Consider the following 26,495-nt stretch of genomic DNA (forward strand, 5'->3'; position numbering starts at 1 on the left):
AATGTGTCACGCTTCTTACGCCACTGTCAAAAGTGTCAGAGATCCAAACCGCTGGTTACGCCACGGTAAGGCGTTTATCCACTTGTACAATGCACTGTAGTGCTCATACAGGATCAAATGCACGATGTGAGGAAAATGGCTTCCAGCTGAAAGAGAAAGAGGGGGGTTATGAGGAAAGACGGGCGGGGGGGGGGGGGGGGGGGGGGGGGGGGGGGGGGTGGATGAGAAAACATTTCTTCTTCAAACTCTTTTGCACTAATATGAATTCCCAGTGAAATGTCTGGCGAAGTAGGTCAATGGGATTTAGAAAGTTTGTGCTGTTCCCCCCCCCGTTTTCCCTCTCTGCTCATACTCTCTTGTCAATGGAAAATGAGCAATGCGATTAGGAGAGAGGAAGATGATGAGCTACAGAGAGTGAGCGAAAAAGAGCAAGAGAAAGAAAGGAATAAGACAGGCGGAGTGGTGGTTTGGGCCTCTCACGGGTCCCTTACCAGCTGACTGAGAGACCCAGACAAAGAGAGTGAGAGGAAGGGGAAGAGATTAGTATCTGTGTTCTAGAGGAAGGGAGTGGCTGATGTCTCTTCATCTTGATATTGAAGCAAAAATCTAATTATACAATTTCTCCAGGGACTATGCATATGAGGGTAATCAGTAAATAGAAAAAGGTAATTATTTGCCAGAAGTCATACCCTTTGCACCTGTAAGCACTGCAACGATACACGAGATTGTGCTTTTCCTATAATTCACAATGAAGATAGTTTATCAGCAGCTACATTATTTAGTTAATTTATAATAAATGAATTTCCCAGTTATTGAATATTTCATAGTGCCTGTCAAAATATAATGAGTTAAGTTTGGTCAAATACAAATGGGCCTCTCTTGGTAATTTGCCAGAATGTTCCTCGGGGTAAATCTCTGCCACTGAATGTGATTGAATGTTACAATTAAACGTACTAATTCATTGTCAAAAGCAACTTATCTATACACATGATATATTTGGCGCTTAATTGGAAAGTACATTTAGAGATGGTTTCTTCTGTGACTTTCTACATCACGGCCTAATCAGAATAAATTCAGCCCGCTGTAATAAATTGAAGTTGAATATTCGTAGTTGGGCTATTAAAGAGACTTGAGGAGTGAATTATTTAAATGCTAATTAATGTTTTAAGCTTTCCAACCTGCAATAGGCACATATTATCCCCCAGTTCCCCACAAATGGCTGATTTCAACATTCACTAAGTGCAGAGTAACTTCTTGCTCATATTTCATTCGATCAATTCAGCAGCAGGGGTGGTTCTTTCACCCATGCAGCTACCTCTAGCCAGTGATAGAGGAAGATGGAATCCATCAATATTGGGAGACAGTCGGTGGAATTACTAATCAACTCTTAGCTGGGAATTCAGTTGCCCATCGGCTGCATTGATGAATGATTGGAAGCTTGATTCAAACCTGCTTTAGTCATGATTTTGTCTGTGACACAGGTAACAGAATTTTCATTTGCTGCTTGTCATTCTTACCATAATTTTTATTAACACATCAGTTGATTTTTAATCAGTTCCCACCAGTGTCACCACCTGACAAGTCACACGTTACATCTGTTTAGTAAATGTTTAGTGTTTTATGCTCTGTCACCATCGTTCTGCAGAGATTTAAAGATCACCAGCAGCTCCTGACAGAGGCACAGATATTAGATAACTTCATTAGCGATGAAATAGTGTGCAGTGCCGTTCAACTTTGTGTTCAAAGCTGCCTGCAAAAAAGTTCTAATGCGAGCGGCAGTAGCATTATTCATCTTTCCACAATAGCTTGTTATTCATCATAAGACAAAGGAGAATCTCACTCGGCTTGACATAGATGGAGGAGGGCCACAAGGGTATTACTCACATCTGTTGAAAACAGTATGCACAGCCAACTGGATGTCACGATACACCATGCTTATTAATGCAAACAAAGTCTCCCAACACAGAATATAAATTACATTTTCCTTCACATCAGAGCATAAATATTAATTGCGTTAAATCTATGATGTATTGTGGTTAGGGAGCTGCTTTAGTTGTTTATTGTTAAACCAACAGGATGCATTTTATCAATCAAAGCAGCACAGCACGTGACACCATATTGTGAATTGCAGCACACACTGGGCTGTTGAATTCAAAGCTGTAATTCCCTTGATTACCACAAAGTGACACTGTAGGCTTACAAACAGGTGCCATCAAGCTGCTCCTCTTGGTTCTCTGATTAGTTAAAAGCAAAGATCATGTTGATTTTAATTGGCATTTCCTTAAACTTGAACCTAAAACATTACAAATGATCTACAATATCTCACTGTATTTTGGACACACCTCTACACACTAATGTCAAAGTCTACAATGCAATCTGGCTCTCTCGGGTCTTGTTGATCTGTGTATTGTTCAGCAATGCATAAAAATAATCCTACCTTAACTACAGAAGGCTTTTCACCTTGTTTGTTCTTTTCTTTCTTTAAGGACAGAATTTGCACAGCTGCCATTGGAACACAAATGGCATTACACTCTCTTCCTGTGGCAGGACATCTGTTGCTTTCAGCTGGCATCCCTTCTGAGTCTAGTGGACTGTCGGCATAATAATAACTGAGTTGACTTTTTTTTTTTTGAACGGTTCTTCCCAATGTGACGGGTGAGGTGGTACAGGAGTTTTGTGTCGAATTTAAATGACCAAACAGACAGCATTTATTCTCTCATACTTCTTTGTCTTGGCACTTGTCTTGGTCCCTTAGTTTAATCACTGCAGACAATGTTTGGGCATTAACTCCTCCCCTGGAGCAGTCCCTTTGTCTCCCATGTCCCCCAAAGGCAACAAATTAAAAAGTAAAACCCTGCTTGTTGGACTTTTCCCTGACCACTTTCTAAACTGAACATAAATAAGTGGTGCTTTTGATTTTGGATCTGCAATGGATGGAAACAGGCATCTGGTTGGTTAATTGAACTTGATTCATCTAATTTGTATGAAAGTGAGACAAAAAAAAGTTTATTACGAACGTATAAGAAAGTTCTGTCTCCTCATCTGTATTTCAAGACAATCTTTGCATACTGCCGTCCAGACTGGTACATGGTTCGGCCTAGCTTTGCGTCTGCGAAGTCCACGTGGAACAATCCAAAACGAACACTGAATCCATCTTCCCATTCAAAGTTGTCAAGCAGTGACCATGCAAAATATCCACGGACGTTGACCCCATCTTCTTGTACAGCTATACAAGAACACAGAGAGATAAAACATAGAATTATTAATTTTTTAAAAATTTTGTAATGTATGTAGGTTTGTGTTTTGGAGGATACAGCCATCAATGATACATGACAAGATTATTCATTATGAAGATTTCTGAAGCATACAAAGAGCATGACTTACTTTCACCAAGTACAAGGTTCAGTTGCCTAGATTTATTCTCATAAACTGCAAGTCATTCATTAACTGTGCATGACTTTCTATGACTACCATGCAAGGCATCTCTAATCTCATGCCAACTTCCATTCTTTGATATTATACAGCATATGTAACCTAGCCAAAGAGGCTATAATAATTTTCTCCTTTGAGCTCGCCTTAAATGACTGCCATGCCATCCTACAGAAACCATGATTCCTAGAAGCTCTCCGATTTGGTAGATAACTTTCAGCATCCCTGGCATTAAAAGAATGGCCAGATGGCTGTGCCTAAAACAAACGGCTTTAAATTTGGGCAAGAATCAGGAAAAATCTATTGAACACCCACGTTTTTGTTTCCACCGTAATTGTTTTTCTACCATTTTGCACTCTGAATCTGAACATTATAAGACTTTGCCCATAGTGCACAGATGGTGACGTTGTTAGTGATAAGCAGAAACTGAGGTATGACTCAAAAGCTTTCAATCTTTGCAGATTTGTTTATACCCAAATGCAAGACGTGTGAAGGTGTAACACACCCTTAATCTTACTAAGGACAAGTTGTCATGCAGTTATTCATTTCCAGCTGCAAGACTGACATAAAATGTTATGTAAATATTCCCAGAATGCTGAATTAAAATAATCACTGTCATTTGCCCGTTGTCTTGGATCCTACTACCGCTAATGGCTATTTGCTTATTTCCAATGAAGATTTACCTTTAGCCACTTCCAAAATGGTGTCCTTGTAAAACTCTGAGCGCTGGACATCATCAATTTGCAGCTGCCCCACCTGAGAGAAGCCATTCTCTGTGATGTAGACTGCTGGGTTGTTGAAAGTGTCCTGGAAAGTCATGGGCCAAACATTATTGTCAAACAAGGCATCTCAGCTGTCAGACATTGCAGGGAAGAGACAGATTGGTCTACACTGTGCCGTTTAGCTGCATTTCAGCGGTGCCAAGCTCAAACCTAATGGCCTGTGACAAGTCACAACAGCAGGAAATTGCAATTGCAAACACTTTCAGCAAAGTAACTGTTTCATTCAATGTGACAGCACTAATGAAGCATCAATGTGTTTCTGGAGGTGTTAAAAGGAGATTACTGCATACAAAATCAATAGCAAGACACTAAACAAATGTCAGTGTTCTTCTCGTTTGGTTGAAGGTAATTTGTCTTCTTGTTGGTCAATTCAGTTTGATGGCAAGAGAAAAAAAAGAAAAATGGCTTCACATTTCACTTTTATTGTTTGAATTCACAGTCAAAATAAAGGACGTGTTTGAGCCTTGTTTGGGGTACTGTGTGGACTGGTAGGAGCTGACTTAAAGCAATACATGACAGAAAATGACTGCCAAAGATTAACAGGTAGGGAAATTTTTACCTTGATGTACTTGAGAGTATTCCGTAGGCCATGGGGCACTACAGCGAGCCAGGACACACCACAAATAGGCCACGACGGATCCAAAACTTCTTCTGCATCTCGGTCGCTCTTCATACACAGCGTCTTTTCACAACCTCCTCCTGGCTTAACTTTACGAGACGTATAGTAGTTCAATGCAAAGAAGTCCGCTGTGCCCAAAACGGCAGGCTCATCCTTTGAGAAACTGGGCAGTCTTGGGCTGCCACTGTAGCCCAACTTCTTACTTTGAGCGTCGATGGCAGATCTCATTATTTCTGGATAATCTCCGGTTACAAACACAGGCCAGGTGAACCACCCTAGTGTAAATGCACGACAGCGTTCAGTGGCAGCGATATCCTCAGCACAACCTGCGTGTAATGGCTCGAGCCAGTTGCTGTTAATGGCCAGAGACACTGCGCCCTTCTGCTCTGTCCTGTAGAAGGAGTTGTAGCTGTGCCAGGCCATGGCGTGGGCACGCAGCATGTTGTGACCCGCCAGGTAGGCAGCAATCCCCGGTTCTTTTAACCCTGGGGCATGGATGCCGTCTTCATGGCCCAGTTTGGCGCACACATGGGGCTCGTTGATAGTGAGCCAAAGTTTGACACGGTCACCAAATGTTTGGAAACAAAACCTGGCATAGCTGTCAAACAGGGTCGCTATACCCGGTGATTTCCAGCCACCCTGATCTTGGAGAGCTTGAGGCAGGTCAAAGTGGTAAAGTGTGACCATAGGTGATACACCACAGGCCAGCAAATCATCGATCACCTTGTTGTAGTACTGTACACCTGTTGGGACAGATGTACAGTGCTGTTGTTAATGGGTAGTAAGGTAAAACAGCACTACATCCATCAAATAAGCTTGTTCCATTGTGTTGGCATCAAAAATGGCATGGGTCTAATGGGGATATGAAAATACCTTTTTGATTGACATGTCGTGTGGTCCCATCAGGCAGGAGGCGGGCCCAGGAGAGAGACAGGCGATAGTGCGTCAGTCCGAGCTGCTGGATACACTCTAGGTCCTTCTCCCACAGCTCATAGCTGTTACAGGCTACATCTCCATTCTGCTCCCCAAACACTCTGCCTTTCTCGTGACAAAACGTGTCCCAGATACTTGGTCCCTTGCCGTCTGTCTGCCAGCCACCTCAACGTGCACAAATAGGTTGTTTCATTACATAGAAATAAAGGATGTTGACATAAAAATAAAAATAGAATCACATAGAATGTTTCTATTGGGACTTTGAGTGTGTCTGTGGATTTTACTGAATTTGTTTTGACTGTATCTTTGGCTTATCTCCAGTAGGATTTATTGTTTCAATTTTTGCTTTTGTCTTCTATTATAAACATAAATGTCTGTAGATTTTTGTAAGTGTGTCAGTTTTACTTTAGGTGTCAACCTGTGAGCAACTTAATTAAACCTCTCATTATATTTATGCAACCAAACTCTTGTATGAACACCTGTGCAGGCTTATACGATCAAGTTTCTGCCATAAAAAATACAACCTTTATCATTATCTTAATTATCTGTAGTTAGTTAGTCCATGATGTTTGACATTGACACTGACATTATATCAATAATAAGCAGGTTTGCATCATTTGTTGTAGAGCAATGTATTGATAGTTACAGAACTACAGAAAGTTCTAGTCTAAACAAAAGGAATATCAAGTTCTTTTTGCTGATGACACAAACCTACTATGCTGTGGTGAAAATTTGGAGAAGCTACTGGATACCATGGAAAAGGAAGTGAGTAAAATGAAGATTTGGTTTGATGAAAATAAACTGACACTGAATTTGAGTAAAACTAAATTTCTAATATTTGGGAACCAATTAACCGAAACAGAACTAGAGAAACTAATGATAAATGGTATAGAACTAGAACGAGTATCCGAAATAAAATTCCCTGGGGTAGTTATTGATAGCAAATTAAGCTGGAAACCTCATATAAAGTATATTAAAACCAAAAAAGTCATTAAGAGCTATTCGAATCATATATAAAATACATACAGAGAACCAACAAACCCATTGTTCATTAAACTCAAAATATTAAAGTTCAAAGATTTGATTGACTACAAAACTATTTTCAAATTGTTTTTAGAGCACATAATAACCAATTGCCTAGAAATATCCAAGAGCTTTTTCAACTACGAGAAAACACATACATTTTCAGAGGAATACCAACGTTTAGTAAACCGTTAATTCGAACAAATAGTAAGTTCCACTGTATAACAACCCAGGGTGTTATCCTGTGGAACAACAATAATAATGATTTAAAGTTATGTAAAAACCTATTGCAACTGAAATTTCTATTTAAAAAAAAAATCCTAGATGGATATGAGCTGGAACAGTGATTTTCTTTTTTGTTGATTTTTATTTAGTTTGAAAATCTAAGTGATGCAAACAATTAGTTAAAATATATCATTGTGGGGGTAGGACAAGAAAAGTTATTCTAACTTCCTGCTACCCCCTTTGAACATGTTATTTGGATCATCTGCTGATGATCTTTTTTGTCGATTATTTGTTTTTATTTAGTTTTTGTTGTCTTTCAACATGTTCAATAAAGAATTAACAAATAAAAAAAGTAGCCTATTGCTTAATAACTTAACTGTTATTTGTGGGGCTATTTATTACACTAGCCTGCACGGGTGTTGGTGATATTGTGTCCAGTTCACCAATCTCGTGGTTGTATCATAGACTATAAAAAAGGATTATAACCTCAAGTTATACATACCTTCTATTTGATACGCAGCAGTTGCCGCTCCCCACGCAAAGTCACTTGGAAACATGTCTTTCGGACACTGGAACAAAGCTGCTCTAACAGGTCTGTTACATTTAATGTGTGTGTCTCGTAGAAATATTAGGTGGTTGTCGCGCATACAGTAACAACGCAGCCGAAACTCCCCAAACAGGAATGACTCCTAGATGTTTCCCTTATTGGGGGGCGTGATCGTTGGCACATGAAGGCGTTCTTTGCCTCTGATTGGCTAGTACTAGTTGCCTCCGTTGGTTAGGTTGGTTAGGGTTAGGGTTGGGTTAGCCAATCAGAGGCAGAGAAGGGGGCCGGACTTGACGCAAAGCTCCGTCCGTCAAATGAGAGGTGTCGTAAATCTAGTGAAAAAAGTAACCCCACATAGATGTTTTACAATTCAAGGTAAACTCAAAACACAATCGCCTATTAGGCTTTCTCTTTGCTTTATTCCTGTTGAGCTATTTTAATGTTGTGTCTAATACATAGTAATCATCCTTAACAACGTAAGTTACAAGGGACATCTTGTTATTTACCCTTGCAAATTCTTTTTACAGGACTTGAGATTTACAGAGCTAGAGTTTTTGAACGTCAAGTTTCCACTGTTCCCTTTGTGATTTTTTTTTCTGTGGACACGTTAGGAGGGGTTTAACATAAATCATTACAAGAAATGTTAAAGTTGAAAATGATATTTGATTTTACTTTTTTGAGTTATATACTATAATATTCATATTAAAATCACTAGTTTTCTCCGGATTAGCAGAGAGAAAGGAGCTTTTTCCTCCTGGGAGCAGGAAATGGTTGTCTTAAGATGACATAAAACATCCTGTTAACGCTGCAAATTTGAACATCTTAAGGCAGAAAACAGCCTGTTAAGTTTATTTTGGGTGCTACTTCATCGGTTTCTGTGGGGAAACCCTACATACAATAATTCTAAGAAAGAAAAAAATCTCCACTCAGCCTACCTTGTATGAAATTAGATTAAGAAGTAATATAGATTGAATTGTGCTTAAGAAATTAAATGGATTGGTCTGTTGATCACCTTCTGGATAGGATGTAGAGTACAAAGTGTGTGAGATTGTTTTTTTTGCTCCTTGAGCTGATTTAAAGAGCATTTACGAAACCCTAAAATAATGTGCTGGTATGAGAAAACTGCTCATGTGCTTTGTGTCATCTACAGGTAGTGAATACAATATCACAAACACCTGTGCAGGCTTATACAATCAAGTTCAAAGTTTCTGCCATAAAAAATACAACCTTCATTATCTTATTTATCTGCATGCAGATATCTGTTTGTATTGATTACAGAGCCTATGATGGCCAGTTTATTTAGCGCCATTTCATTACAAAAGTCATCTTATTGCACTTTTCACATAGCATACCGTACTCTGTTTAATATTGTTTACAGAGAACATTTCCAGAGAACATTTCCCACCACGAGCAAGCACTTGACAGAGGTGACAGAAGCAAGGAAAAACTTACTTTTAAGAGGCAGGAACCAGCAAAACCACGGCTCAGGGTTGGCGGCTATCTGCCTCAACCGGTTGGGGGTCACACAATATCCACACAGAAAATACAAGCAGTAAAAGTAGCATTGGTACAGAAATGACAAATGGCTGCATAAAGTGAAAGGAGGAGAGAGGAGAGGGACGAGAAAGCACACAACTATGGGAGAGGGAAGAAGTTGAGTTAGAAACATGCATTAATTGGATATGTTTGCATACAGACGTAAAGAAAGAGGAGGAGAGAAGAGGTCAGTGCACCATGGGAAGCCCCCCCGGCAGTCTAGGCCTATAGCAGCATAACTACAGGATGGTCTCACCTGAGACAGCCCTAACTTCTTTGTTGTTGTGCGTGTGCTCGAGTTTGAATAAAGGTTAAATAAAAATAAATAAATAACTATAAGCTTTATCAAAGAGGAAAGTCTTAAGCCTAATCTTAAATTTGGAGATGGTGTCTGCCTCCTGAACCAAAACTGGAACCTGGTTCCAAAGGAAAGGAGCTTGACAGCTGAATGCTCTGGCTCCCATTCTACTTTTGGAGACTCTACCCTGCTTTCTGGGAGTGCAGTGCTCTGGTGGGGTAATAAGGTACTATGATCTTACTATGATGACAGTGGGCTTAACACGGAGGTACAACTGTGTGTCGTCCGCATAAAAATGAAAATAAATACCATGTCAGTGGATGACATCACCTAGTTGGAACAACTAATCGGTCCTAGAGTGGACCCTTGAGGCCCACCACATGAGAATAAGATGACATGGAATTGTTAGTTGAGACACAAAACATCCTATTTAACGAACCAGTTCATTCCAGTTACAGATATGCCCACCCAGAGCTTCCATCTATCTAAAAGAATATCTTTTAAATAAAAGGCAGATTAAATACCAGACGATAATTGTCTAGGATGTCAAGGCCAGGTTTTTTTTTTAGGACTGGTTGGATTTTAAAGTACTCCGGGACACAACCAGTCGACAGCCAGCTGTTCAAAACTGATAGCAAATGTGGATCAATACAATCTGTGACTTCAAATAAAAACTTAATTGGGATTATGTCAAGAGGGCTGGAGGAAACTCTCATCATCTGAGACATAGTTTCTTTAAGTTCAATCAGAGTAATTGAAAAAATTTGAAAAAAAAAAAAAAGCTTGTATTCAATCATATTCAATTCATACTTGACATGTTCATTTAATAAATCTAATTTAACTTTTGTCCTTTCATGAACAAAGTTGAATAGGTGTTGTGTAATATTTACCATCTTAATGTTTTAAGCTATAGTTTGAAGTTACTAGTGCAGCCACTTTTGTTTAAACTCCTCTACTGGCCACTCTTTTTATGTATGCATTAACAAACACTATATATACACATGAGTTCTAATATGTTTTAAGGTTTAAAAATGACTCTCTCTGCATGATGAGTCTTTGTTCCAAGCAGTGACAATCATTTCTCCTCTTTGTGAGTATTTATTTTTTATTTGACTACATAAGAAGAAGGTGTTGGGCAATTATCACCAGGCATGTGTGAGTACACAAGAAAGTATAAACAAATGAAAAACGAGTGTTAGCAAACAGGTAAGAAGAAGACAGTTTGGGAAAATCCTTTGTTAGACCTCTTGTGAGCAATGTATTAAAAGAATGATGGGTTTTAAGCAATAAGTGATTGAGTTACCATAATTATGTAATCAGAAAATGTTTTGATCTTTGCAATCTGTCCTTTTGATTTACAAACTTTAATAGTGTTAATTTGTGTATGCTTGTGTATTTGGTAACTACATAGAGAGCTAAAGTTAAGATCACAGTGTTAAAACCTTTTAGCTCTGTATGTGTGCTCCTCTCTGTATCTGACTGCTCAAGAGGAGTACCTGTGTGTGCTGTCAGGCAGAGGTAGAAGACGACACACAGCAAAGTGAGGGAGCACAGGATGTCCTGTCTCTAGCACACAGCACAGAAGACACAAGCTCACCAGAACTTCCCACAAAGCCAGGTGAAGTTGAGATGTCATGATGTCATGCCAAGGCCACAGAGAGGTAGCAGTCAGGCAGACATCTTTGCTCTGCTGACCAGCCATGTGGTGAATCCATGACAGCCACTTTAATATCTGGGAATTTCCACAGAAACAGGTGCATCAGCAAAGAGAGCCAAGAGATGACATAATGCTTAGAAACAGGAGGTCCAAAAGAAGTTGAAAATCAGTTGTTACATGCCGTCATGTCAACTCGGATCTCTGTTCTGGTAATAGAATGAGACTACTTTGCATCAATCTCTGACCCTCTCCGATTACACTTTTCTATTCTAATTGGTGTCTATTTTTGCTGATAATAAACATGTTGGGAAAAGTTCAAGCTTTTTCATCAGAATTCATTCAGAATCACAGTTTTCCTGTTTAAAACACTACATTTGTTGTTTATAAAGAAACTGAGGAAAACTCCCAAATGGTATGTTGACGACCTTCTGGATAGGAAGGAGAACCTGTAGAGGATGTAGAGTACAGTGACTATCACAGTAAGTGAGATCATTTTTTGCCCCTTGTGCTGATTTTAAGGCATTTACAAAACTCTAAAATAATGTTATGTGTTACATTATTACAAAATAAACACACATAGACGCTGCCAAACTTTCTCTTTCCCTTCAACTGCTGTTGTGCTCCTCTAAGAGAGCCGTACAAGCCTGATCCCGCTTCTGTATGGCTACTTTACATGTGCATCCTATGGGTGCATCTCAGAAAATTTGAATATAGTGAAAAAGTTTTTTTTTTCTCATAATTTTTTAAGTGAAACTTTCATATAAATGTAGATTCGTCACATCCCTGAAATGTTTCAGGGATATTTTTGGGTAAATCTAGATGATTACAGCTTACAGATCATGGAAATCGAACCATTCATATCTAAAAATAAAAGAATATTAGAAAAAATAATGTATAATACTGAAAAGTCAGCAGATGGAAGCATGCTCTTAAAATCTCCTGGTAGACAGCTGCATTGACGCTGGACTTGATAAAAGACAGTGGACCAACACCTGAGCAGCACTCCAGTTCTTTTTCTCCTTAGCCCACGTAAGACACTTCTGATGTTGTCTCTGGTTCAGGAGTGGCTTGACACCAAGAATGCAACATTTCCTGGACCAGTCTGTGCCTTGTGGCTCTTGATGCAATAACTCCACCCACAGTCCACTCCTTGTGAAGCTCCCCCAAGTTCTTAAATTGGCTTTGCTTGACAATCCTGCGGTCATGTTGCTTGTGCACCTTTTCCTACCACCCTTTAACCTTCCAGTCAGCTTTCCATGAATATGCTTTGAAACAACACTCTGCGACCAGCCAGCCCTTTCAGCCCTTGGCTTACCTGGCTTACCCTCGTTGTGGAGGGTGTAATGAGTGTCTTCTGGACATCTGTCAAGTCAGAAGTCTCCTTGATTGTGGTTGTGTGTACCGAAACAGACTGTGAGATTAAAGACTCTTCTCAGGTCAACTTTTCTGTTTTATACATTCTTTATTCTATTATTTTGAGATATGGATTTTTGATTTCCATGAACTGTGAGCCGTAATCATCAAGATTAAAACAAAAAAGGGCTGAAATATTTCACTGTGTAATGCATCTAGAATATATGAAAGTTTTACTTTGCCGAAACCCAGCAGGACGTCTACCTGACAGGTGCTGTTATCAGAGCAGCTCCTTTAATCTGGAGGTCTCAGAGTGTTTGATTGTCCGAGTGACAGAAAGTGACGGTCTCACATGAGGAAAATATTCTGTCAGTAAAAGTACGGTGTCGGTGTGTCAGGTAATAAATGCTTCAGCTTCTCCAGACCAACAAAAGTCTGTTCCCAAACGGCTGGAGAAGTAAAGCAAGTTAACAAACATCTCCCCTTCAGACTGGAAGCTGAACAGGAAGCTAACAGAACGTCTTAGTTCAATTTATAGAAAGTAAAGAGCAGCTGTATTTTATTCCAGCCTACCTGTCCAGCTGAGAGAAAAGGTGTTCAGCTCCGTCCTGAACACAGACTGAACATCCATGGGGTACCATATTTGGGTCACACATAGCGACTTGTCAATCACAAGGTAGCCCCGCCCTAACACCTCCCCTGCTTTCTGATCTATTTTCCTCTAAATGGGACCATAATTTACTAAATGAACATCACGCTGTGTTGAAGAAGACTTGCGACTAAGACCATAAACTCATTAGGAAAGTGTTTACTGAGGTACTCCTCCGCCCGGGCGAACAGGTCGCTGAACCTGCAGGAGAAGGAAGTGATATCAGCCGCCGCAGTCATGTCACCCGTCAGTGTGTGCCTCCATCATCTTGTGGACCTCAGCACAGCTGGCCTGAACGTGCTGCAGAGCCTGAAGGATCAGGGTCTGAGTGAAGACAGACACAATCAATCAGCTATCAGGTATCAATCCCTCCTGAAGCGATCATTAAGCCTGTGTGTACTGACAGCTGCTCTTGGTGTTGCTCAGGCTCAGCCTCAGGTTGTCCATGAGCTCCAGGATCTATTCCAGGGTGAGCTGAGCTAGTTTACTGCTGGAACTGTGAAGACTGAGGACAGAGACACAACATCCTTTCTGTCCTCACCTGTCCGTCTCTGTCTGTTCTCACCTGTCCCAATCTGTCCGTCTCTGTCTGTCCTCAGCTCGGTTTCTTGCGGGGCTTGTTGTTGTTCTTGATGTGTTCAGTATGTGTTCAGGTGCTGTACTGCTCGAAGGTCTCCCAGTCAAGAGAGTAAACTGTGACACAAGAAGATGCGAGGACAGGTGGACACATGAAGACGACAGGACAGGTGTCCTCTGAGAGTGTCTCACTGAGGATGTTGAGTCCTTCCTGAACATCACCAGGCTCCCCATCATCATGGGACACATCAGCTCCTGCAGCTGCAACACAGAGAGACCCGTTTACTGAACACAACCTAGATCAGAACCAGAATAAAGGTTCTGCAAAGGTGAGTCCTAAGTAGCTGTTACCTGTGTGGAGTCGATGACAGCTACAATTGTGTTGAGCAGCTAAACGCTCCGCAGCGTTTCATCTGGGAACTGAACTGAGAAAGAACCATTCAGATCTGGATCTGTGTGTCGGTGTAGATGGAGGGGGTGAGGTAGCAGAGCAGCCAGACGTGGTCCTCCTGATATGCCTTCATGCTTTTGATATTGAGACGGCTTAACGATCTGATTCTTGAAAGATACAGTAGCATTATTTGGTGACGGTTATTAGGTAAGACCAGACCCAATGGGCATGAGGTAGGCCTGCACGGTATGAGGAAAATATTCAATGTGTACAACATTGTTATATATTGAGATGACATACGACTTGCAATAAATATATATTGAAGTGTGCATATTAACTGCCTGGTTGTTTTAAAATTTATAGGATTAGAATATAATATTTTAAATACAGCAGAAATGCTGTTTCTAGAGCAGCAACATCAATGTTTACATCATAATACTGAGTGACGTTTAATAAGAATAAAAACTATCTATCATTCCTCCTCCCCTCTGCTGTTATTCACTGCCTGCAGGTAATGTTACCTGGTAGAAGGAGGAGTGGCTGGTTTGTCTCAGCCAGCAGCTGAGTTTACAACAATGTGCCAAGGCTGCAGACAGACAGCTTTCTATTTGGCACATTTGGTACTTACAGTACGCCTAACAAGCATAGGTGTCGACAACTCAAGTAGTTTGGAGCGAACTTAACTTCACTGTCTCCACCGCAGCATCTCGATCGATTAATCAACTAGTCACGATTACTTTTTGTTACACCCTAACACTAACTAAACCATTTAACTAATTAAATATCTTTTAAGTGAATTACTGATCTCCAACACACAGCCTAACTAGCTAACGTTACCATTAAGTGAAACGCCAGGGGGAAACCAGGGAAGACGACAAGACAGCGTAGACTACTCCTATAATTCATTGATTTATTCTAACTTTAAAACTTTTTTGACAAGATTTTTGCTTTGGAACTGTATAAAATAAAGGCAAATTAAAAGCAAGTACTATAACCACAACTGTACATTAACAATGTAATATCTATTTAGAATAATAAAGCAACAATCCCCTTTCATAATACTTCTGTAGTTTATTTTTCCAAAGTGCTTATAAGTTTTATAAGTGGAGAATGTTCTGTTGGCTACATCACGAGCCAGATGTTTCTTGATGGCCCAGTAAAAAAAAAACAACAACGTCGGGACAGTTCAACTAGCAACTCGGGCCAGTGCAAAAAAATTAGTATTTAAAATAATTAAATAAATCAATTAGAAACTCAACATCCTGCAGTTGCTTTGCAGCTCTTGGCGCGCTACGTTCCAATCCAGATTTGTAGTTACGTGACGAGTGATTGTCAAATGTTATTTCTCTAATCTCAATCAAGCGGCAACCTCTTGGTCTGAAAGTGAAACCACACACACGGAACTTTAAACTGCATTCTCTCTAACAGCCAGCAGGGGGCGAGTCCGCTGGTTGCAAAAAGTAGTCCGGTTCCATTTGAAATAATAGTAAAATGTTGCTACTTCTCAGCTGAATTATTCCCTCGGTAAACACTTTCATAATGAGTTTATGGTCTCAGTCGCAAGTTTCAAATATTCTTACAACACAACATGATGTTCATTGAGTAAATTACGGTCCAATTTAAGGGGGAAATAGACTATAAGGCAGCATATGCTTTTGCTGCTGCTCTGTGTAAATGTTTTTATTAAATGGCTGTCAGCAGGAGAGAGAGCACGTGATGTTTGATCAGTTTTAAAATTAAGTTGTTTTGTTAAGCTTTAATTTTTGTAATTCTAACTGTGTTTTTTTATATCCAGGATGTATATAATAGCCGATTAAACATGTTAACAGTATAATATTACTCATAAGTCTTTGGTTTTGTTGTAATTGATAAATAACTTTTGGAAGGAGGGCCAGTAAGAATTGTCTTCGGGCCAGTAAGTTTTAAACCAACTGGCCGGCAGGGACAGTTGCAAAAAAGTTTCACGTTGAGCCCTGTTACTAATCTTACTAAGCTGGGTCTCCGACATGGACAGTGTTATGTTGGACAGATTTGTGCTGCGGTGTTCATGAGGGAGAGGGGGAGAGAGAGACGAGCAAGAGGATGTGCTGCGCGAATGCGCTACGGCGCTGATCTGCAATCAAATAAGATTTTAAATAGGCCTAGTAAAATAAAAATAAAAAATAAAAATAAAAATGAAAATCAGTATGTGGCGATTAGCGTTGATATTGTGGCGGGCCACCACAATTAAGTCAACGTAGCCTATAGGAAACACTGCCTTTCCTCTGTCTCTGCTGCTCTGTTGTTGCTGCTGCAGTCGTCAACTGGGACCAGAGGGCTCTGTGGAGCTTCTCAACCCTGAAAACGTTGAGCACATTTTCGATTCGCCATCAACTTTGGTAAAACTGCCCATATTCAAGTTCTACACAGTTGATTTCTCAACTCAAAACCGCTCAAAATTAGGGATGGGGATCGAGACCCGGTTCTAAAAGGACCCGTTTCCAAAATTTCTCAAAACCCAAAAATCAATAAGGTCCGAGCTTATCAATATGGCTATCGAGACTAGCAGGTCCTATAATGTAACATTTCGAGCGTCAAATCTGATTTATCTTGAAACCCAATGGATAAGAAAAGTAATGTTTATTTAGTGATAGCACCGAAACGCGGTATTAAACGGGCCCGGGACTGTCTATCATCGGGCTGCAGCCTCTGCTGCTCTCTGTCGCGCACACACACAGCGCCCTGCAAAGACAGACGCAGATGCCGCTCCATCACTGTGGAGACAGTGAAGTTAAGTTAGCTCCAAACTACTCGAGTTGCCGACAGCGGCGCTCGTTGTGTGCATTAAAGAGGTGGTATTATGCTTTTTGGCTTTTCCCTCTCCTTTATTGAGTTATATCTGTTTTTTGTGCATGTAACAGGTTTGCAAAGCCCAAAGTCTATCCCAAAGGGAGTTCCCATCTCCCACAGAAAGCACTGCTCTGAACCGCTTGAAAACAGCTCGTTTGTAGTCCAGCCCTTCACTTCCTTTACTTGTGACATCACAATGAAAACGCGCCATAAAGCTTTCCAAGCGGCTAGCGGGGTCAGGCACGCCCTCAAACCAAGCTAGTCTGAGCGGAGGCCCTTTGGCTCGACTGGCCTTTGTTTGGTTTTCCATTGTAGAAATATTGTACCTGTACCTACCTAAGGTGAGGTGAGAGGTGAGAAATCAAACGTGTAGATTTCGAATATTGACAGTTTAAGAGAAGTGATGGTGGAACAAAAATGTGCTAGAATATTTTCGGAGTTATGGAGCTCCGCAAGTGGCTGCGGGGGAAGCCTATGCCAACCCGCGGGAGGAGCGTGTGAGGCCGGCCAGCCGCTCGCTCATAGAGCCCTCTGCTCCCGCCGTCACACAGACCGCTGCAGCAACAACGGCAGAGGAAAACACAGCTGGAAGGTTTTCATACCGCTTATCTGTCTTTACATTCTGAGTAATGTTGAAACGTTTTAACTTAAAAAAGAGAAAGCTATGTGGATCGCTGGTGTGTGTGTCGCATTGAACATTATGTCGCGGCAGTTGTGTGTGGCGTCGCTATGACAACAAGCTACGTACTATCTCTGGGTACTATCTGCAATGGAAAACGGAGCAGGGCCAAGTAGAGTCGAGTCTGTCGATTTGCGCTATGATAGCATTTTTCGGCAAGGCAGCATAGATCGTCAGAACACCGGCAACAGTTCAACGTTTAGTTCTAAAAGACGATGCAACTCTGACTCTATTTCGGCCTGGAAATTCACAATCACAACCTGTAATTATGCTTTATTGGTTGTGAATTATATTTATAATAAACACGACAATGTAACTTCACAGACTGTTCAAGTGCGGAGTTGTTGTAAACGTTGGCTAACACAGCTAAAGTTATAACTATAATGCTAATGTTACACCTGATGTGAAAGCTACTGAGCAAACGCTCAAATTGTTTGGCCAATTTTTATGTAAAAATAGAAATATGGTGATTTTTGTAGTGGTTTATGGTAAGATGTGGAACAATGATGTTGTGTGGTTGTGGACTTGAGTAACTTATACCATCTGCTAGGGTAGCAGTCTGAAGCGGCTTTGATTTGGATCACACTACCTTGTTTCTTACGACCCGCCCTTCTCCCAACCAAGATTTTGTACAAGTAAGATGCAATGGTGCTCAAGAGCAGAGCGTACAACACATAGGGTGAAAAGAGGAGCTGCAGCAATGTGCAGTATGAGAAAAATATGGTGTTTTTTGAAAATTGAAACCATGTAAACCTGTTCTGGTACAACCCCTAAATTAGATCTTGAACATGAAAATGAGCATAATACCACCTCTTTAAAACCTTCGCGAGTAAAAAGACAATAGTGTCTGTAACATAAACATGTAGAAAGGGTTCATTTTAAACTGCTCTATCCTCAGTCTCTCATCCTGTGTGTCCTATACAAGCACAGCTAACGCTAGCTTGGCAATTAGCCAAATGTTACAAACAAGCTAATAGAAAGCTGTCTGTCTCAAGCATAGACTGGTCTGTAGTCTTAAAATTTGGCACATTGTTAAAAACTCAGCTGCTGGCTGAGACAAACCAGCCACTAAATTTGCCATGGGCTTTGGACGCTGCACAAACCTGTTAATCATCACTTCCTGTGTCCCCTTTGTGGTGCTAAATGGCACTTTGCACTACGACTATAACTGAACATGTAGATGTGTTCGGGGCGCGACAGTTATCAAGCACGTCAAGTTTGGTGCAGATGTGAGCATGTACACTGAAGACGCCACGCGCACGCCGTTCCACGAAAACTCACCGTTTGTACAACTTTTAATCATCAATGGCTTTAGACCGCACAGCACAAATCTGAAGTCGGTCGGACTTAATCCCCAAGAGGAGCTGACCATAAAATTCAAAATGGACGACTTTCTGGTGGGTTTAGGGCATCATCTGACATGATACATGTGCCACAGAAATTTCATACATGTAGTACATGTGTAACGAAAAAGTTTTACAACATGGCCTAATCAATGTGTTATGGGTTTTCTGGGAGAGTATTGAAGTTCATAGCCCTTTTGATTCTACCATCTCATGCGGCTGATCCTCAGTAAACAGAGCCGAGTAGAATTAGGAGAAGGATTAGAGTCCCTGTTTTGTCCGCTGTTAACTTGTTGAAAGGGCCCGTCAACCGCTTTTACCAGAGTTTGTAGCATGGACAATCTGGATTTACAGTGACGACTGTATCTAAGGAAGGGTTAGAGTCCCCTTAGGGTTAGAGTCCCTAAGTAACTAAAGGGAGGATAGAGTGGGTGATGGGGAATCAAAAGAGTAAAATAAGCAAAGGTGGGAGACCTTCCTGTTATTATTTTCTTTTTAACTTTTAAACTTTTTTATATTTCTCTGTTGCTTTTATGTTTTATGTAAAGCACTTTGAATTACCTTGTTGTTGAAATGTGCTATACAAATAAACTTGCCTTGCCTTGCCTTGCCTTCATACGTCCAACCTGCTCGGAGTAGTACATTACAGCGTAAAATGTGTCATTTCCTGTTGCCAGCAGGTGGCGCTATGACACTGTGTGTTTATGGGCATATGGATGTGTTTGGTGCACATCTGAGCATGCACACTGAATTTATAACAACTTCCTGTTTCACCGAATCATTGATTTTGGACGCTACGCCACGGGCACGCCATTCCACGAAAACTCACCGTTTGCACAACTTTTAATCGTTCATGGGTTTAGAGTGCACAGCGAAAATTTGAAGTCGTTCGGACTAAAGTACAAAGTGTGTAAATCGCCAAAAATGACCATTAAATCTAAAATGGCCGACTTCCTGTTAGGTTTAGGCAATGGCTCCAAGAGGCTTTTTTGTGCATCTGGACATGATACACGTACCACAGAAATTTCGTACACGTAGATGAAACATCCATAGTCCGGGGACTGCTCTGTAGGGGGCGCTAGCGTGCCATTTTGCCACGCCCATGCGCGAAACCCATAAAATAAGAAATTTTTCGCCACTCCTGAATTTTGTGCAAAGTTTGGTGAGTTTTTGAGTATGTTTAGGCCTCTAAAATTTTGGTTACTTTGCAGAAAAAAGAAAAAAAAAATCCCTTCAGTTTCAATAAAAAAAGCATTCTGCTGTTCACCTCTTTCTCCGCTTCCCGCATGAATGCTTCTTCTTCGTGAGTAGTCTTAGAATTTTTAGTCGACTATAGTCGATTATGTCGTTATAATCGTTGCAGCCCTATTAAAAACATTAGCTAACCCTTCTTATCCGTTGCATCTCAAGATAAATCAGATTAGACGCTCGAGACATAACGTTACATTATAGGACCCGTTAGTCTCAATAGCAGTGTTGATAAGCTCGGACCTCATTGATTTTCAGAGAAATTTTGAAACCGGGTCCATTTAGAACCGGGTCTCGATCCCTATCCCTACTTAGCACTAGCCAAACTGATTAGCATGTTAGCCGTTAGTTAGTTCGCCAGTTAAATAAGTTCACCAACTAGCCCTGAGTCGTCACAGAGATTCTGGTCGGGCCTTTAAACCAATGCAGTTACCGTTTGTACCAAACTCCATTTAATTTAGAGAACACACTCACACTCTGGCATTGGACGATGTCAACAATGAATCACTGGGATGGACGATGACATTGATAGGTTATGTAATTAACAAGCTGGCATGTGGTGCACCTGCTGCCATGAAAAAAGATCACGGGTGGAAATATCCAGAAGAATTACAAGTTCTGTGTCATTTCTGCGACTTCATAAAACATAACCGACTGCTTATGGAGAAACTCAGGGAAGCAGACAGGAAGAGAGAGTCAGGGAAAGCCGGTGTGTTTGCATTGAGAGACCAGAGGTAAAGGTGTGTGTGAGTGCAGGGAGAACAGAGGCAGGTGCAAAGCAGGTACATTTACAAATAATAAAAATAATGTCCGTGGGGATTAAAACATGCTTTCGCAGGGTGTATAATGTTACAATTTTCCAATAAAGAAATATGCAATTCCACATAATTTTGGTACATTACTACCATATCTGTGAACAACAAGTAGAGTAAGATTTTGAAAAAAATACACCCAAAAGCTAAACTTGCTAAATAAGTCTACATACAGTAATGAGCATACTTACTGGTGTTGGAGCAGTGGATAAGACATGCCTTTGGTGTGAGAGACCTGAGTTTGATTTCAACTGTGACACATCCATCAATTAACTCCTAGTTGTTCCAGAGGCGTGCCACCTTTAACATATATAGCAATTGTAAGTCATTTTGGATAAAAGCATGAATTAAATGACTAACTGTATTTATTATGCAAGTGAAATACACTGCAGCTGGTTCACTTTACTGGCCCAATACCCATCCCTAAAAGTGGTATTGTGAGTGAAAAGATTCCCTCAAAAATGCTGTTAAAGTGTTCAATTTTGTTTCAATTTAATTTGTTCGACACTTTGATTGACTGGACATGTAGAGATGTTTATTCAAAAATATAAATTAAAGTTAAATACATTAATGAGTGAAAAAATTCAGTGCTCTCTCATTGTTCTCATGTTGACAATGTGTGTGTAGAACTGGCTATGGCAAAAGGTTTCTGTGACTGACTTTTGAACATGGACAGATATAGTTCACAAATATAGCCTGGGTGGAATCTCAGAGCTCTATTGTGGTGTGATGTTAACAACGTCTTTTCTTTTAGTTTATTTAGATATGTACATGGATGCGCAGAGGACCATTCCATTCTCTGGTCCATTGTTTCAAATAGCAGAGGACCCCACCACATACTACTTCGATGAAGGGTTATCGGTCATTGTCAAGCTGATTAAAGCTGGAGGCTTAAGAAAATAAAACATGGGGTCACTGTAATTTAGGCCATGTTTTGCATTACAAAACAGTATATATGGCTTGAGCTTAAAAAGCTTTTCTAAACTGTTCCTTTCTATTGTGTGGTAGACAGCAACTGCAGTCAGGACAACTCCATATCAAGCTCCTTAGCATCAAGCCCATAACCATCACCCGTGACAATTCTTCCAAATGAGGTCTTCACAAAAGAACAGACTTTGTTTTTAATAGACCTGATGCGGCAACACATCGAGGCTGAAGGTGATGGGCTCCCTAAAAGCCTGAAAGAACTGAACAACCGACTTAAATCTGCCAAAGCCAATAAAAACAGCTTTGGAAGGACTTAGCACAGAAGTTGTGCAGCCATTTTGTGCAGTCATTCTGCCCTGATAAAGTGGCCAGGAAATGGAGCACCCTCGTTGACGATTACAAGAAGGTAAAAGACAATAACAGCAGTACGGGGAGTTTCTTAAAGAGTCCGAAGACGCTGCTTTCTCACAAGTGTTTGGCCAGGAGATGAAGGTTGGTCCCATTGTACAGAAGATGTTGAGCACTTCAAGGATGATCCTGTGTGCTGATCACATCAAACCTGTCTTATCTCCCTGAAGCTGTTCTGGTTGGCCATGTACCACAGGAACATCAGCACTTTCTTTGTGACAGGGACTGGTGGTAGACCTTGACTATGTTCCTTTGTTATGGCGTTATCCTGTAGCTTCTTCAGGAAATATTCAAACTGTGGCTTTGTGACTCTGAAATGGCGTGAAAAAGTGTATTCATCCATGTTCAACATGACCTCCCACTCTGTTCCAGTCTTCAGGATGATTCGCTGTGTTGACCGCAGTATACTAGATATCAGTATCCTATCAGAGAATAAAATGAATTTAAGTCAAGAATATCTAACTATTTCTATTCATTTAAGCAGCTCTGACTAGACAAAATTTGTTTGGGATGCATGCAGATTTCTCTTATTTAAAACGTTACATACATATCATATTTAGCAGAGTAATATTATGAGTAATGTTGGCAAAATCACGTTAACGTTAAATATTCTGAAGAAGCCTCGCCCTTTGTGTAGGCTACTGGTTACAGAATGAACAATTGAAACGCAGTCAAAACGTTTTTGATACAATGAAATAACATTACACTGAAAAACAAACTAAAAATATAAAAAAGATCACTTAAATTTTACAATCACTTGTCAAATCAGTTAACCCCCAGACATATCATCACAAAGCACATACCAGGAGCTGAAACCAGAGAAGAGTCGCCTCAGCCAGCTGGTCCTGAGGCTCTCTGCAGTAACAAGTCCCCAACAGCCTCAGGACAGCAATACCAACTCAAGCAGACCAAACCAAATTATCAGCAAGCAGAAAGAAAAATATATTGAATACTGGAAAGAAACGACCAAAACACAAAGTAAATGACGATGTTATCTAACCCTAAAAAGAGAATTCACACTGGCAAATGACCTGAGTACAATATGTCCCAAACTAAGAAAAATGTTGACAACATACAGACTGAGTGAACACAGCCTGGCCATAGAAAAGGGTCGCCACAGACAGAGCTGGCTACCACAAGAGGAGAGACTCTGCTCCCAATGTGTCAGGGGACAGGTAGAGACAGAGCTGCACTTTCTAACCTCATGCCCCAAATATAAAACACTAAGACAAAAACACTTTGCAAACATTTCCCAAATATACCCCGAATTCGAATTCATATCAGACACACAGAAACTCCCCTATTTACTGGGAGAAATGCCCAAATGTGAAATAATTGCTGCAAAATATGTCTCCTCATGCCATGAAGTGAGGACAACCAGTGGAACCTCAGACTGATAAATAACTGTACAGAATTTCAAATTATTATTATTTTGATCGTTTGATATTTTAGTAATTGTTTTGTTTTTACATTTGACACTGATTATTGTACTTACTTATTATGCTTACTGTTTTATTTATTTTATTTTTAATATATTTTTATTTTTTTCACACACACACAGGCTTACTGTTTTATTTATTTATTTTATTTTTAACACAACAACAAACACACACGTTTTGATTACTTTACGCTTTAATTACTTGTTTAATGAAATGTGGGGTTGGTTGTTCTTATGTTGTATGTATGATGCTTTGGCAATATTGTTGTTAAAACAATATATATTATATGTTATATTCATGCCAATAAAGCTAATTTGAATTGAACTGAATTGAATGTGGAGTCAGTTTGCCGCATTCCTTACGTTAGCTTACGTTAGCAAGTATTAGCTAATGTAAGCTAACGTAACATATCACCAGTGGCTGAAACCTTCCAGACAGTCGTCAACACTTATGAGTTTTCATCTGGGGCTGCTCCTTGTTACATGCCTTTGGTCTGGTAAGTGAAAAAGTTCTGTTTTCACACGCAGTAAGAACAGAAAGGCTAACGTTAATATTACTTGAAGTTAGCTGGCTAACACAATGAGGTAACGTTAATGTTCACTTTGCACTGAACTGCTGTAACTTCGTTAACGTTACTTTAGTCCTATAACGTTACAGGGCTCTCAGGTCTCACGCATTCACCGTGTGACACAGGCATTTCAGCCAGTTCACACGCTCACACGCCACACCTTGTATTTCTCACACTTTTAAGTAAGTTAATCATAACACAACCAGTCGTGTGTGATGACAGATCATCAGGTTAAGAGATGACTTCTCGAAGTCGTTCTGCTATGTTCAATTAATGGACGATCATTTTTGTGCCGAGTTCATAGCTTTCTCTGTAGCCTACTAAATGCCAGAGCTGTTAAGTCGATCAGAAATTAAAATGTGTTGTGCACACACAGGGTGGAAGTTGGAAGAGCAAGACCCGATGTATTTTATTTTTTTACCGTTTTGATTTTACGATTCCTGGACAAATCAATTGCCTGTGATCAAAGATAGTGATAGTGCTAAATTATTATTGGAAAATGCAGTCAAAAACTCTGCAACCTCTTTGCAACCTGCAGCGTTGGCCTATTCAGATCCTTTAAAAAATAAAAGTACCAGTACATCACTGTAAAAATACTCTGCAAGTACTGCATTGAAAAAGTTAAATAAAAGTATTTAAGTAGGCTATAAGCAGGAGAATATAGAAGTAGCCTATTAAAAATAAAAATAGCCTATAAGCAGAAAGGAAAATGTCCCATATGACTGTAACTATTATATGGTATCATTAGATTATTATTCTTCGTGCATTAATGTAGTTGGTTGAGGTTGAACTATTTTGTATCAGACTGCAATTAATGATTATTTTTATTATGTATTAATCATACAATATTTCCCTTTGAGGTGTGGTGAAGTAGAAAGTGGCATGAAAAGAAAATACAATAAAAACGTTCAGTACAAATACCTTGTGTACTTAAGTACAGTACTACTTTAATACTGTCCACCACTAGGCTTAGCTTTGGCTACCTGAAACTAAGGAAAGGGCTAGAGATGTTTTTCTCTATTTTGCCTCTGGACGGAAAGCTATCATCCATCAAGATGGTGAATATGGCTGGCCTTGAGCCACAGTGCGTCAAGAGGGAGCCCCCTACCCCTTTTATCAAGGCATTAAAATGTGCAACAAACAAGTACTACACAAAACCTCATTCATAAGATGAATTGTGTAGCCTACTCACACAAACAGCTTGGCATACATGCATAGGGCAAGTTCTGCCATCCTACTGTAGGCCTATGTGTACAGCACCGCTACACACATAACCAAATTTCTTTTTAGTTTTGATACATTTGTATTTTTGAAATACAAGTTTATATATGAATAGTCTTTTATCATATTTACCGATTGTTATAATTTCTATTTCTTCGGGTCAGTTATAAGTTACAGGTAAAATTTAACTGCTAGTAAAAACTTGAGAGAATTTGGGTCCAGCACTACTGCACTGGCTTCCAAATCTCTTCTATTGTCATGTTTAAGGTTATAGTTAGCTTCTATTTCTCACCCAGTCACTGTGTTTGTTTAAATTTGACTTGTCTTTTAATAGTTGCAGCTGGATGGATTTGTTGTTATTGCCATCAAAATTATTATTATTTTAGAATTACATTGGTAGAAATGTTACACTTTATGGCTTGATGTGCTGAAAAAATATTTGTATAATAATAATTATTTTGATTGTCAATCTAGGAACAACATGAGATACACATGGGATGCCATCCGACCCTTCGTGGCCTCCCAGTGAACCTGCTAACGGATGACTGACGTCTTCAAAACCTGCAATGAAAGTACTCAGTGTACTCACAGAAATGTCAAATGTAATGTAATGAAATGTACTATGGGAAACCAACTTGTATGCCTCTTACAGCAACTGACAGGTTTAAAGAGATGACAGGATAGGTTTGTGTTTTTTTGTAGTCTATCAAAAAATGATGTGTACAGTGAAAAGGTTATTGTTGGCTATTAGCATCCCCTTCATAGTCTTGGCCAAATTGTTAGAAATTAGGGACAAATCCACTCTTCTCCTTTCATGAAAAAATGCTTCCCAAACCTACCAAGACCTGGGCTTTGATTCTGTGTGTATTTATATTAGTAGCATTGTCTTTGAACAGGACGTACGTTTAGAAAAACATGAGTATTTCTACCCAATGTGTAACAAAGAGGAAACAGACATCAGAACATGGCTGGCAAGTGACCCTTGAGGGCACAGGCATGTGCC

At 40.0% G+C, this 26,495-nt stretch overlaps 1 protein-coding gene across 2 annotated transcripts; it reads right to left on the reverse strand.

Moving 5' to 3' along the window:
• Positions 1-1,504: 1,504 nt before the first annotated feature.
• gba3 (glucosidase, beta, acid 3) lies at positions 1,505-7,774 on the reverse strand. 2 transcript variants are annotated; one of them, XM_046064939.1, is made up of 6 exons: positions 7,514-7,774; positions 5,704-5,928; positions 4,771-5,573; positions 4,113-4,236; positions 3,018-3,226; positions 1,505-2,924 (listed from the first exon to the last, which is right to left on the reverse strand). In XM_046064939.1, exons 1-5 carry the CDS (start codon positions 7,656-7,658, stop codon positions 3,039-3,041), a joined length of 1,485 nt encoding a protein of 494 aa, XP_045920895.1. In that variant the 5' UTR covers positions 7,659-7,774; the 3' UTR covers positions 1,505-2,924; positions 3,018-3,038. The 2 variants fall into 2 exon arrangements, with proteins under 2 accessions (XP_045920895.1, XP_045920894.1); XM_046064938.1 differs by having other exon boundaries at positions 1,505-3,226; positions 7,514-7,773.
• Between the last annotated feature and the right edge of the window lie 18,721 nt (positions 7,775-26,495).

Source organism: Micropterus dolomieu, linkage group LG12 (genome assembly GCF_021292245.1).
Source record: "Micropterus dolomieu isolate WLL.071019.BEF.003 ecotype Adirondacks linkage group LG12, ASM2129224v1, whole genome shotgun sequence".
Taxonomy (NCBI): domain Eukaryota; kingdom Metazoa; phylum Chordata; class Actinopteri; order Centrarchiformes; family Centrarchidae; genus Micropterus; species Micropterus dolomieu.

Coding starts and splice junctions, on each gene's coding strand:
- gba3 (XM_046064939.1), bottom strand. CDS start 7,658: ATGCGCGACAACCACCTAATATTTCTACGAGACACACACATTAAATGT. Junction 5,929..7,513: donor TGCTGCGTATCAAATAGAAG/GTATGTATAACT, acceptor GTGCACGTTGAG/GTGGCTGGCAGACAGACGGC. Junction 3,227..4,112: donor CATTTTGGAAGTGGCTAAAG/GTAAATCTTCAT, acceptor GTTCTTGTATAG/CTGTACAAGAAGATGGGGTC.